At 52.0% G+C, this 13,043-nt stretch overlaps 1 protein-coding gene across 2 annotated transcripts in view; it reads right to left on the reverse strand.

The window, feature by feature from the left end:
• Positions 1 to 13,043, reverse strand: part of MKS1 (MKS transition zone complex subunit 1) — a 121,058-nt gene that overhangs the window by 84,664 nt on the left and 23,351 nt on the right. For both annotated transcript variants that reach the window (XM_075335361.1, XM_075335362.1), the window contains one exon: positions 5,527 to 5,655. In XM_075335361.1, the coding sequence (XP_075191476.1) occupies positions 5,527 to 5,655 (129 nt within the window). The remainder of the gene's footprint in view (positions 1 to 5,526; positions 5,656 to 13,043) is intronic.

Here is a 13,043-nt window from a genome sequence, read left to right on the forward strand (position 1 = left end):
AGGAGTCCTCCACCCATTGAAGAATGCGTTGGACCTCCAACATTGCCAGGCGGCTGCGTGTCCCACCTTGGTGATTGATGTAGGCAACCGCTGTCGCGTTGTCTGACTGGACTCGAATGTGCCTGCCCGCCAACAGGTGGTGAAAGGCTAGGAGAGCTAGAAGCACAGCTCTGGTTTCCAGCACATTGATTGAAAGGGCTGACTCGGACAGAGTCCAAGTGCCCTGAGCTCTGTGGTGGAGATGTACCGCTCCCCAGACGGATAGGCTGGCATCCGTGGTGAGAAACACCCAGGACGGAGCCAGGAAGGAGCGCCCTTGGGACAGGGAGAGGGGTCGAAGCCACCACTGAAGAGAGGTCCTGGTCCGTGGCGACAGAGCCACTAACCTCTGTAAGGAGGAAGGCCGCTTGTCCCAACAGCGGAGAATGTCCAGCTGCAGAGGACGCAGATGGAACTGGGCAAAGGGAACCGCCTCCATGGAAGCCACCATTTGACCCAGCACCTGCATCAGGCGCCTGAGGGAATAACGGCGGGGCCTCAGGAGAGAGCGCACCGCTAGCCGGAGAGACTACTGTTTGATTAAGGGCAACTTCACAAGTGCCGGCAAAGTCTCGAACTGCATCCGTAGGTACGTGAGACTCTGGGTCGGAGTCACAGTGGATTTCGGAAGATTGACAATCCACCCGAATTGGGCTAGGGAGGCGAGAGTGAGCGAAACACTCCGCTGACAGTCTGCGCTGGATGGACCCTTGACCAGAAGGTCGTCCAGATAAGGAAGCACTGCTAACCCCTGGAGGTGCAGGACCGCAATCACTGCCGCCATGACCTTGGTGAATACCCGAGGGGCCGTGGCTAACCCGAAGGGGAGAGCCACGAATTGGAAATGATCCTCTCCTATCGCAAAACGTAACCAACACTGAAGTGACACTGCGATTGGCACATGTAGATAGGCATCTCTGATGTCGATGGACGCTAGGAACTCCCCTTGGGTCATAGAGGCAATGACTGATCGCAGAGACTTCATGCGAAAATGCCGCACCCGGACATGCTTGTTGAGAAGCTTGAGATCCAGGATGGGCCGGAAGGTACCGTCCTTTTTTGGAACTAGGAAGAGATTTGAGTAAAAACCTCTGAACCGTTCCTGAGCGGGAACTGGGACAATCACTCCGTTTGCCTGCAAGGACGCCACGGCCTGCGAGAAGGCGGCGGCCTTGGAGCAGGGGGGAGTTGAGAGACAAAAAATCTGTTTGGAGGGCTGGAAGAGAATTCTATCCTGTAGCCGTGAGATATGATGTCTCTCACCCACTGATCGGAGACCTGCTTTAACCAAGCGGCGCCAAAGTGGGAGAGCCTGCCACCGACTAAGGACGTGGCTGGAGCGGGCCGAGAGTCATGAGGAAGCTGCCTTAGTGGCAGAACCTCCTGCGGTCTTCTGCGGACGCGCTTTTGGGCGCCAGTTGGTTTTCTGATCCTTGGCTGAGTTAGCGGACGAGGCGGAAGGCTTAGAGGATGACCAGTTGGAGGAACGAAAGGAACGAAACCTCGATTGATTCCTACCCTGGGCGGGTTTCCTGGTCTTGCTTTGTGACATGGAAGTACTCTTCCCGCCAGTAGCTTCTTTAATGATTTCATCCAGCTGTTCACCAAACAGCCGTGAACCAGCAAAAGGGAGCCCAGCAAGAAACTTCTTGGACGAAGCATCTGCCTTCCACTCTCGAAGCCACAAAATCCTGCGGATAACAAGAGAATTAGCTGAAGCCACCGCAGTGCGGTGAGCAGCCTCTAGCATGGCAGACATGGCATAAGATGAAAAGGCTGAAGCCTGAGCAGTTAAGGTAACCATCTCAGGCATAGATTCCTTGGTGAGGGAATGCATCTCCTCTAGAGAAGCAGAGATGGCTTTCAGAGCCCACACTGCTGCAAAAGTCGGGGAAAACGCGGCCCCCGCAGCTTCGTACACAGATTTGGCCAGAAGGTCAATCTGACGGTCAGTGGAATCCTTAAGTGTGGTGCCGTCAGCCACCGACACAACGGTCCGGGCTGAGAGCCTAGACACCGGAGGGTCTACCTTTGGGGAGTGAGACCACTCCTTGACCACCTCAGGTGGAAATGGAAACCGGTCATCAGAACCACGCTTTGGAAAGCGTTTGTCAGGGCAGGCCCTGGGTTTGGTCACAGCGGTCTGAAAACTAGAGTGGTTAAAGAACACACTTCACTCTCTTAGGCGAGGTAAACTGATGTTTTTCTGCCAAAGAGAGTTGCTCCTCTGATACTGGCGGATTGAGATCCAGCACAGAATTAATAGAAGCAATCAAATCACTAAGATCTGAGTCACCCTCAGAGAAATCGATGGGATACATAGCCTCCGAGCCCCCAGTGAGAGCATCCTCCTCATCTTGAGAGTCAGCTCTTGAGACAGAGCCGTGGAATGGGGAGGGGGAGGAAACCCTGCGCCTTCTCTTAGAAGGACGGGGTCTGGGATCAGATGATGAATCCTCCGTGAGCTCTGATGGACGGAGGTCAGAGGATAGGAGTCCTCTGTCAAGAGTATTAGAGGCACCCTGAGAGGGGGGCTGATGCATATTCATTAAAGTCCTGGACAAAAGTCCCATGGACTCAGCAAATGACTGGGATATGGACCTAGAAAAGGACTCTACCCAGGCCGGGGGTTCAATCACAGGTGCAGCAGCAGCCTGAGAGACCACTGGGGGTGAGACTCCAGGCTGTGGCACCGCCAAGTTAGAGCAACCATCACAGTGTGGATAAATGCTCGGCTCAGGCAGCAGGAGCTTACATGCAGTGCATGCAGAATAAAGCTTTGGAGCCTTGCTCCTTGTGTGAGACATGCTGCTGGAATGGGGGCTTTGCAGAGAATGAACCCCAGGGAGAATATACAGAGGTCCACAACCGGAGACCGGTTGTGGCTTACCAGACCGCTGAGCGCGGTGTTGTGTGCCACCCAAATCCCGAAGCCCGGTCCCCCAGAGCGCAGCACCTCAGCAGAGATGCAGAATGCAGGATGTCCCAGAGCAGAGTGAACTCTGCCTGAGAAATGGAGGGGGCGGGACTAGGGGCGTTCCTATAAAAGAGCGGGAACTGGAGGGCTATAGAGACCTGCCGGGAAGGAGGGACGCCCCAACAGTGGGGAGTGTCCCTCCCCTGTGTAGAACGGCCGCCGGGAGGAGCCGAACCTGTCCCTCTGCATGAGTGACATGCGAGGGCAGGAAAACAAAACTAGGCCTCCGGTGAAGCCGGGGCCTAAATTTAAGCGGCGAGGCCGACAAGCAGGCACCATCGGCGCGGTTCTCAGGCAAAAGCTGGAGAACCCGCCGGAAAAGTTAAAAACAATCACATACAGCATACTCACCCCTTACAATAAAGAACCGGGACCCCCAACATAAACGTCTCAGGTACTTAGCTGCTGAGACGCAGGGCCATGTCCCTGGGGATGAGTGCTCCGGTCCAACAGAATCCTCAAGGGGCTGTGGATGGAGACCGGACTCCTGCCAGGCATGGAGACCGTGCTGGCTCCCACTTCAAGCCAGAGCCCAGAAGGGATGGTGAAGGAGCACGGCATGTAAGGCTTCAGCCTTGTAAATCAACCTTAACAACACCGCCGACACAGTGGGGTGAGAAGGGACATGCCGGGAGTCCAGACATGGACCCGCTTTTCTTCAAACTCTTTCCAAAAGTCAAACAATCAGATGAGAATGCATGTGTGGATGTATGACCTCCTGAACACAAAGCGATAAACTGGCTAGGACTGGCTACCAGGGGGTGTATAAGCTCAGAGGGAGGAGCTACACTTTTAAGTGTAGTACTTTGTGTGTCCTCCGGAGGCAGAAGCTAAACACCCATGGTCTGGGTCTCCCAAAGGAACGATAAAGAAATATAATATTATACGTACACATTATATAGTATACACATATTGTATTGTATATACTAATACTATATAATAATATACATACACATTATATAGTATATATGCATTATATAATATATACTAATAATATATAATATTATACATACACATATTTTTCGGACTATAAGACGCACCCTGATTTTAGAGGAGGAAAATGAGAAAATAAAATTTTAAGCAAAAAAATGTGGTCATGACACACTTATGGGGCGAGGATCTGCTGCTGACACTTATGGGGTAATGTCCTGCTCACATACTCCCCAGGCTGCTCATATACTCACCATTGCTGCTCATATACTCCCCATTGCTGCTCATATACTCCCCATTGCTGCTCATATACTCCCCATTGCTGCTCATATACTCCCCATTGCTGCTCATATACTCCCCATTGCTGCTCATATAACTCCCCATTGCTGCTCATATAACTCCCCATTGCTGCTCATATAACTCCCCATTGCTGCTCATATAACTCCCCATTGCTGCTCATATAACTCCCCCATTGCTGCTCATATACTCCCCCATTGCTGCTCATATACTCCCCCATTGCTGCTCATATACTCCCCCATTGCTGCTCATATACTCCCCCAGGCTGCTCATATACTCCCCCAGGCTGCTCATATACTCCCCCAGGCTGCTCATATACTCCCCCAGGCTGCTCATATACTCCCCCAGGCTGCTCATATACTCCCCCAGGCTGCTCATATGCTCCCCCAGGCTGCTCATATACTCCCCCAGGCTGCTCATATACTCCCCCAGGCTGCTCATATACTCCCCCAGGCTGCTCATATACTCCCCCAGGCTGCTCATATACTACCCAGGCTGCTCATAACAAACCCCTATCCTGCTCATATACCCCCATCATCCTGGTGTATGGCCGCATCCTGTGGCACATAAAAAAAAAATAAACGTTCATACTTACCTTACCTCACTCCCTGCAGCACCGCTCCTCTTACCGTCTATGTCAGCGGCAGTGCCGCTGAGTGGAGCCGTCCCCGTTCCCCTGCAGCATCGCAATCTCTTCCTGTCTGTCCCGTGTGGACACGTGCGCACAGCGATGATGTCATCGCTGTGCGCGGTGCTAGTCTCCACGCAAGTCAGCTGACCAGAGGAGACAGGAGGAGATCGCGGTGCTGCAGGGGAACGGTGAGTAATGTGTACTAATTCACTGCACCCCGCGCTGATGATTATGCGTGGGGAGCAGTGAATACAGCCGCACATGATCACTCCAGGCTGCAGCTGCCATGGGTGATCATGCGGGCCGGCTGTTTATCCCCCGCCCATCACCCCGCCCACCTGTCAGCTCCGGCTTCAGCACTGAGAGATGATGGGCGGGATGATGGGCGTGCATATTAAATGAGCGGGTCCACGTGGTCACGGCAGGCTGCTACAGCCTGCTCGTGCCCCCGATGACCCGCTCCACCGCAGCACCCTCATTCCCCGCAGCCCTGTATTCAGACCATAAGACGCACCCCCCACTTTCCCCCAACATTTGGGGGGAAAAAAAGTGCGTCTTATGGTCCGAAAAATACGGTATATAATATATACTAATAATATATATCCTATATAATAGTGTAGAGGTTCACAACTGTAATGGGAGGAGAACTCACTTTCCACTTGACCCTAAATCGGCCATGATGTACATAGTCTGCACAGGTGTATTAATAATATGATTCATTTTCACAAACTCCTCTGATGGTTTCCACGTGACAAGACGATTGCGAACCCCAACTCCATCCCTGCAAAAAAGTCCAGAAATTGTTTAGTTCACAGGTTAAGACTGTAGATAAAATACTTTACCCCTTATCCTTACAGGGTATTAAATGCGAGTCTGAGAATATAGTGCTTAAAATGGATCTGTCACAAGACTTCACTATTCCATCTATATACTGTAATACAAATCTTGCAGACCTGATGAGGTTGGTGTATTTACTTTAGAGATCCTTGTGAAAATGGCTGAATATTCCCATTACACTTCATGTAAATAGCTTGATTTACAGCTCCTCAGTGTCCCTCCTCCCCATCTGCTGCCAAGATCTCAGGACAAGCAGCAGCTGCAGTCAGGCTGGATGAGCGCAGAATGAATACACTTGAGCTCTCAACTCTTTAGTGCGACTCCTAAAATGATCATTTTAACATCAGGATTTTACAACCAATCTAAAAACAAACTTTAAAAGTAAGTACACCGGTCTCATCAGGTCTTGGAGATCTATTTAATGATGTACGTAGTTTGTATTATAAAATCTCCTGACATATTTGCTTTAATTATTGATGGTTATAAGACGGTTGGGTTTTAATTACAGGCATCTTATAGATTTCTGTAAGACGTTAACTCAGCACGCAGCCTCCCGGATCAGAGCTCAGCAGCGGTGGTAGTCACATTTGCTGTTCTCAAAAAAAAAAAAAAAAAAAAAGAGGGGGATGCTGGAAAACTCCGCACCAATGACTAGGGGCGTCACTGATTGCCTAAGTATCCTTTTTACAATGGGCCAGTATGGTACAGCACCCCACATTGAAATTTAAGAAGAGGTTGTAAATCAGACAGTTCCTTAAAGTTCCCCATTAAAGGGAATGTGCCATCATTTTTTTTTAAAACAAAAATGTGAAGTATTGAAGTTTTAATTAAAAAACAAAATATTAACGCTTTTCAATGCATAAAATATGAAAAATAGTTGAAGAAAAAAAAAAAAAGTTTTCCACTTTTAAACACTAGTGGGAGCAGTTACTAAAATCAAAACCTAGTGTATTGCTAGCTCACATTACGACTGCTGTAAAAGTGGGCGGGGCCTGCTCACGAGTGTGACATCACTTTTCCTCCCCTTCTGGGTGTCTGCAAAAGGATAAGGGAGGATGAAGTTTGGGGTCACAGTGCGGAGCCATTTTGTTGGTGACTGTAAAGTGATACTGGGATGTGGACAGTGTCACTGAGGACGACTGTCAGCGTCGATTCTGTTAAGGGTGGTGCTTTACACGCTGCGACATCGCTAGCGATGTCGAGCGCGATAGCACCAGACCCGTCATACATGCGACATTTGGTGATCGCTGCCGTAGCGAACATTATCGCTACTGCAGCTTCACACGCACATACCTGGTCGGCGACGTCGCTGTGACCGCCCAACAATCCCTCCTTCAAGGGGGAGGTGCGTTCGGCGTCACCGCGACGTCACTAAGCGGCCGGCCAATAGAAGCGGAGGGGCGAAGATGAGCGGGACGTAAAAATCCCGCCCACCTCCTTCCTTCCACATAGCCGGTGGACGCAGGTAAGGCGATGTTTGTCGCTCCTGCGGTGTCACACATAGCGATGTGTGCTGCCGCAGGAACGACGAACAACATCGTACCTGCAGCAGCGATATTAAGGAAAGGAGCGATGTGTCAACGAGCAACTATTTTTCACGTTTTTGTGTTCGTTGATCGTCGCTCATTGGTGTCACACGATGCGATGTCGGTAACAGCGTCATGTGCATCATTAACGATGTGACCCTGACGATATATCGTTAGCAATGTCGCAGCGTGTAAAGCACCCTTTAGGCTATGTGCACAGGCTGCAGATTTGGTGCAGGTATTTTCTGTATGAAATCTGCACCTTCTGGCAGAAAACCAGCAAAAAAACGCATGAGTTTGTGGTGTGTTTTTTTTCCACACTTTTTTTTGTGAAGTCAATGGGTGGAATGGCTAAAAAGTGCAGGAAAAAAAAACACCCCAACAATTGGCATGCTGCAGATTTTCTACACCAAATCTGCAAGAAAAAAAAAAGCAACATGTGCAAAGACTTAGGCCCCTTTCACATTGCGTTTCAGTGGCTCCGTTGGGGCATACGTCCAAAATCCCGCCCCTCTCCCCACAAAACAAGTTTTGGACGTAAGCACAGACAGGGCCATTGAGTATAATGGAGCAGACAAAGCAAGCGTATGCTCTGTCTTGCTCCATTTTCGGGTGTATACGCTTTCTACAGGCGGATGCCCAGATGTAGCAGACTATGTTCGGGTGTCCTCCTGCAAAAAGCGTATACACCCGAAAATGGTGCAAGACAGAGCATACGCTTGCTTTGTCTGCTCCATTATACTCAATGGCCCTGTCGGCGCATATGTCCGAAACTTGTTTTGTGGGGGGGAGGGGCGGGATTTTGGACCTATGCCCCGACGGAGCCACTGAAACGCAATGTGAAAGGAGCCTTATAGACTTTGGTGGGTTCAGGACAGGCATGCAGATTTTGGTGCGGATTCTTAAAACACTGCATAAAAAAGAGAATTTTGTTTACTTACCGTAAATTCTTTTTCTTATAGTTCCGTATTGGGAGACCCAGACATTGGGTGTATAGCTTCTGCCTCCGGAGGACACACAAAGTACTACACTAAAAAGTGTAGCTCCTCCCTCTGAGCATATACACCCCCTGGATAACCAGATCTAGCCAGTTTAGTGCAAAAGCTGAAGGAGAATAGCCACCCACAAGTAAAGATAGAGGAAGAACCGGAACAACCAGAGCCTCTGTCTACAACAACAGCCGGTGATAACACGCGGAACAAGAAACTGCCAACAGGCAACAGGGAGGGTGCTGGGTCTCCCATTACGGAACTATAAGAAAAAGAATTTACGGTAAGTAAACAAAATTCTCTTTTTCTTTATCGTTCCTATGGGAGACCCAGACATTGGGACGTCTCAAAGCAGTCCATGGGTGGGAATAAACAGAAAAACTGGGAAGTAGGCGGAGCCTAACTTCACAAATGGGCGACAGCCGCCTGAAGGATGCGTCTGCCCAAGCTCGCATCTGCCGAAGCATGAGCATGCACTTGGTAGTGCTTTGAAAAGGTATGCAGACTAGTCCAAGTGGCAGCCTGACAGACCTGCTGAGCCGTAGCCTGGTGCCTGAAAGCCCAAGAGGCACCGACAGCTCTGGTCGAGTGTGCCTTGATCCCCGGCGGGGGAGGCACCTGAGTACACTGGTAGGCATCGGAAATGGCCGACCTAATCCAACGAGCTAAGGTCGGCTTAGAAGCCGAGAGGCCCTTACGCCGACCTGTGGTTAGCACAAAAAGAGAGGTGCACCGCCTAAGAACAGCGGTGCGAGACACATAGATCCGGAGCGCCCGCACCAGATCCAGAGTATGCAACGCTTTTTCAAAGCGATGAACAGGAGCCGGACAAAAGGAAGGCAGGAAAATGTCCTGGTTAAGGTGGAAAGGAGAAACCACCTTAGGGAGAAAGTCCGGAGTCGGACGGAGAACCACCTTGTCTTGATGAAAAACCAAAAAAGGTGACTCCGAAGAGAGCGCAGCCAAATCAGAGACTCTCCTGAAGGAAGTTATGGCCACTAGAAAGACCACTTTCTGTGAAAGACGAGACAAAGAAACCTCCCTAAGAGGCTCAAAGGGGGGTTTCTGCAAGGCCGTGAGGACCAGATTGAGGTCCCAGGGATCCAAGGGCCGCCGGTAAGGCGGAATGATGTGAGACGCGCCCTGCATGAAGGTGCGCACCTGAGCCAGCCGGGCGATACGCCGCTGGAACAACACTGACAGAGCCGAGACTTGTCCCTTGAGGGAATTGAGGGATAGTCCTAGCTGCAGACCGGACTGTAGAAAGGACAGAAGGGTCGGCAAGGAAAAAGGCCAAGGAGCATGGCCGGAAGAGCGACGACACCAGGACAGGAAAATTCTCCAGGTCCTGTGATAGATTTTGGCCGAGGAAGACTTCCGAGCCCGAGTCATAGTGGAAATGACTTCAGGAGGAATACCAGAAGCCGTCAAGATCCAGGACTCAAGAGCCACGCCGTCAATCTGAGAGCCGCAGAGTTCTGGCGGAAAAACGGACCTTGTGAGAGAAGGTCTGGACGGTCCGGAAGATGACACGGCACCTCTACGGACAGATGGAGCAGGTCTGGGTACCAAGCTCGCCTGGGCCAGTCTGGAGCAACGAGGATGACCCGACGGCCCTCCATTCTGATCTTGCGCAGAACTCTGGGCAAGAGAGCTAGAGGGGGAAACACGTAGGACAGACGAAACTGGGACCAATCTAGGAACCAGAGCGTCCGGTGCAAAGGCCTGAGGATCGTGGGAGCGAGCCACGTAAATCGGAACCTTGTTGTTGCGCCGGGATGCCATTAGATCCACTTCCGGAGTGCCCCACTTGCGGCAGATTGACCGAAACACTGCCGGATGCAGGGACCACTCGCCACTGTCCACGGTTTGACGGCTGAGATAATCTGCTTCCCAGTTTTCCACGCCTGGGATGTGGACTGCGGATATGGTGGACTTGGAGTCCTCCGTCCATTGAAGGATGCGTTGAACCTCCAACATTACCAGGCGGCTGCGTGTCCCGCCTTGGTGATTGATGTAGGCAACCGCTGTCGCGTTGTCTGACTGGACTCGGATGTGCTTGCACGCCAAAAGGTGGTGAAAGGCTAGGAGAGCTAGAAGCACAGCTCTGGTTTCCAGCACATTGATCGAGAGGGCTGATTCGGACGGAGTCCAAGTGCCCTGTGCTCGGTGGTGGAGACATACCGCTCCCCAGCCGGATAGACTGGCATCCGTGGTGAGGATCACCCAGGACGGGGCCAGGAAGGAGCGTCCCTGAGACAGAGAGAGGGGCCGAAGCCACCACTGAAGGGAGCCCCTGGTCTGTGGCGACAGAGCCACTAGCCTGTGCAAGGAGGAAGTCCGCTTGTCCCAACAGCGGAGAATGTCCAGCTGCAGAGGACGCAGATGGAACTGGGCAAAGGGAACAGCCTCCATTGACGCCACCATCTGACCCAGCACCTGCATTAGGTGCCTGATGGAATGACGGCGGGGCCTCAGCAGAGAGCGCACCGCCAGATGGAGGGACTGCTGTTTGACTAAGGGCAGCTTCACAAGTGCCGGCAGAGTCTCGAATTGCATCCCTAGGTACGTGAGCCTCTGGGTCGGAGTCAGAGTGGATTTGGGCAGATTGACAAGCCACCCGAATTGGACTAGAGTGGCGAGAGTGAGCGAGACACTCCGCTGACAGTCTGCGCTGGATGAAGCCTTGACTAGAAGGTCGTCCAGGTAAGGAATCACTGCCAACCCCTGGAGGTGCAGAACCGCAACCACTGCTGCCATGACCTTGGTGAATACTCGAGGGGCCATGGCTAACCCGAAGGGGAGAACCATGAATTGGAAATGTTCCTCTCCGATTGCAAAACGTAGCCAACGCTGGTGTGAAACTGCAATTGGCACATGCAGATAGGCATCTCTGATGTCGATGGATGCCAGGAAATCTCCTTGGGTCATTGAGGCAATGACTGATCGCAGAGACTCCATGCGAAAATGCCGCACCTGAACATGCTTGTTGAGAAGCTTGAGATCCAGGATGGGCCGGAAGGAACCGTCCTTTTTGGGGACTAGGAAGAGATTTGAGTAGAAACCTCTGAACTGTTCCCGGGCGGGAACCGGTACAATTACTCCGTTGGCCTGCAAGGATGCCACGGCCTGAGAGAAGGCGGCGGCCTTGGAGCAGGGGGGAGTTGACAGAAAAAATCTTTTTGGCGGGCTGGAAGAGAATTCTATCCTGTAGCCGTGGGAGATGATATCCCGCACCCACTGATCGGAGACGTGTTGAAACCACACGTCGCCAAAGTGGGAGAGCCTGCTACCGACTAAGGACGTTGCTGGCGCGGCCAGATGGTCAAGAGGAGGCTGCCTTAGTGGCAGCAGCTCCTGCGGTCTTCTGTGGACGCGCCTTTGTGCGCCAGTTGGGTTTTTGGTCCTTGGCTGAGTTAGTGGACGAGGCCGAGGGCTTAGAGGATGACCAGTTGAAGGAACGAAAGGAACGAAACCTCGACTGGTTCCTACCCTGGGCAGGTTTCCTGGTTTTAGTTTGTGGCATGGAAGTACTCTTCCCGCCAGTACCTTCCTTAATAATTTCATCCAGTTGTTCACCGAATAGCCTGGATCCAGCAAAAGGGAGCCCAGCAAGGTACTTCTTTGAAGAAGCATCTGCCTTCCACTCTCGAAGCCACAAGATCCTGCGGATAGCGAGGGACTTCGCCAAAGCCACCGCAGTGCGGTGAGAAGCCTCCAGCATGGCAGACATGGCATAGGATGAAAAAGCTGAAGCTTGGGAAGTTAAGGCAACCATTTCGGGCATAGATTCCCTGGTGAGGGAATGCATCTCCTCTAGAGAAGCAGAGATGGCTTTGAGAGCCCACACTGCTGCAAAAGATGGGGAGAACGAGGCCCCTGCCGCCTCATATACAGATTTGGCCAGAAGGTCAACCTGGCGGTCAGTGGAATCCTTAAGAGAGGTGCCATCAGCCACTGATACAACTGTCCGGGCTGAGAGTCTAGACACCGGAGGGTCTACCTTTGGTGAATGAGCCCACTCCTTGACCACCTCAGGTGGAAAGGGAAAACGGTCATCAGAACCACGCTTTGGGAAGCGTTTGTCAGGACAGGCCCTAGGCTTGGTCACAGTGGCCTGAAAACTGGAGTGGTTAAAGAACACACTCCTTGTCCTCTTAGGCAAGGTAAACTGGTGCTTTTCTGCCAGAGAGGGTTGCTCCTCTGATACTGGCGGATTGAGGTCCAGTACAGAATTAATGGACGCAATCAAATCACTAACATCTGCGTCACTTTCGGACAGATCAATGGGGCACATGGAGGTAGCCTCCGAGACCCCAGTAACGGCATCCTCCTCGTCCTGCGAGTCAGCTCTTGAATCAGAGCCGCGGGACGAGGAAGGAGAGGGAGCCCTGCGTCTCCTCTTAGGAGGACGGGGTCTGGGACCAGATGAAGAATCCTCTGTGAGCTCCGCTGAGAGAGCCCTAGCAGCAGAGGCGCCCTGAGAAGGGGGCTGATGCATGTTCAGCAAAGTCCGGGACAGCTGTCCCATGGAGTCGGCAAAAGACTGGGAGATTGACCTAGAGAAGGATTCTATCCAAGCCGGGGGTTCAGCCACCGGAGCCGGAGCAGCCGGAGGGAGCACTGTGGGTGCGATTCCAGGCTGAGGCATTGTCAGGTTAGAGCAGGCATCACAATGTGGATATGTGCTCGGTTCAGGCAGCACGAGCTTACATGCAGTGCATATTGAGTACAGCCTTGCAGCCTTGCTCCTCGTGTGAGACATGCTGCTGAAGTGGGGGCTCTGAGCCAGAATGACCCCCAGAGAGTATATAAGC

The sequence above is a fragment of the Anomaloglossus baeobatrachus genome, chromosome 2 (assembly GCF_048569485.1).
Source record: "Anomaloglossus baeobatrachus isolate aAnoBae1 chromosome 2, aAnoBae1.hap1, whole genome shotgun sequence".
Classification (NCBI taxonomy): Eukaryota; Metazoa; Chordata; class Amphibia; order Anura; family Aromobatidae; genus Anomaloglossus; species Anomaloglossus baeobatrachus.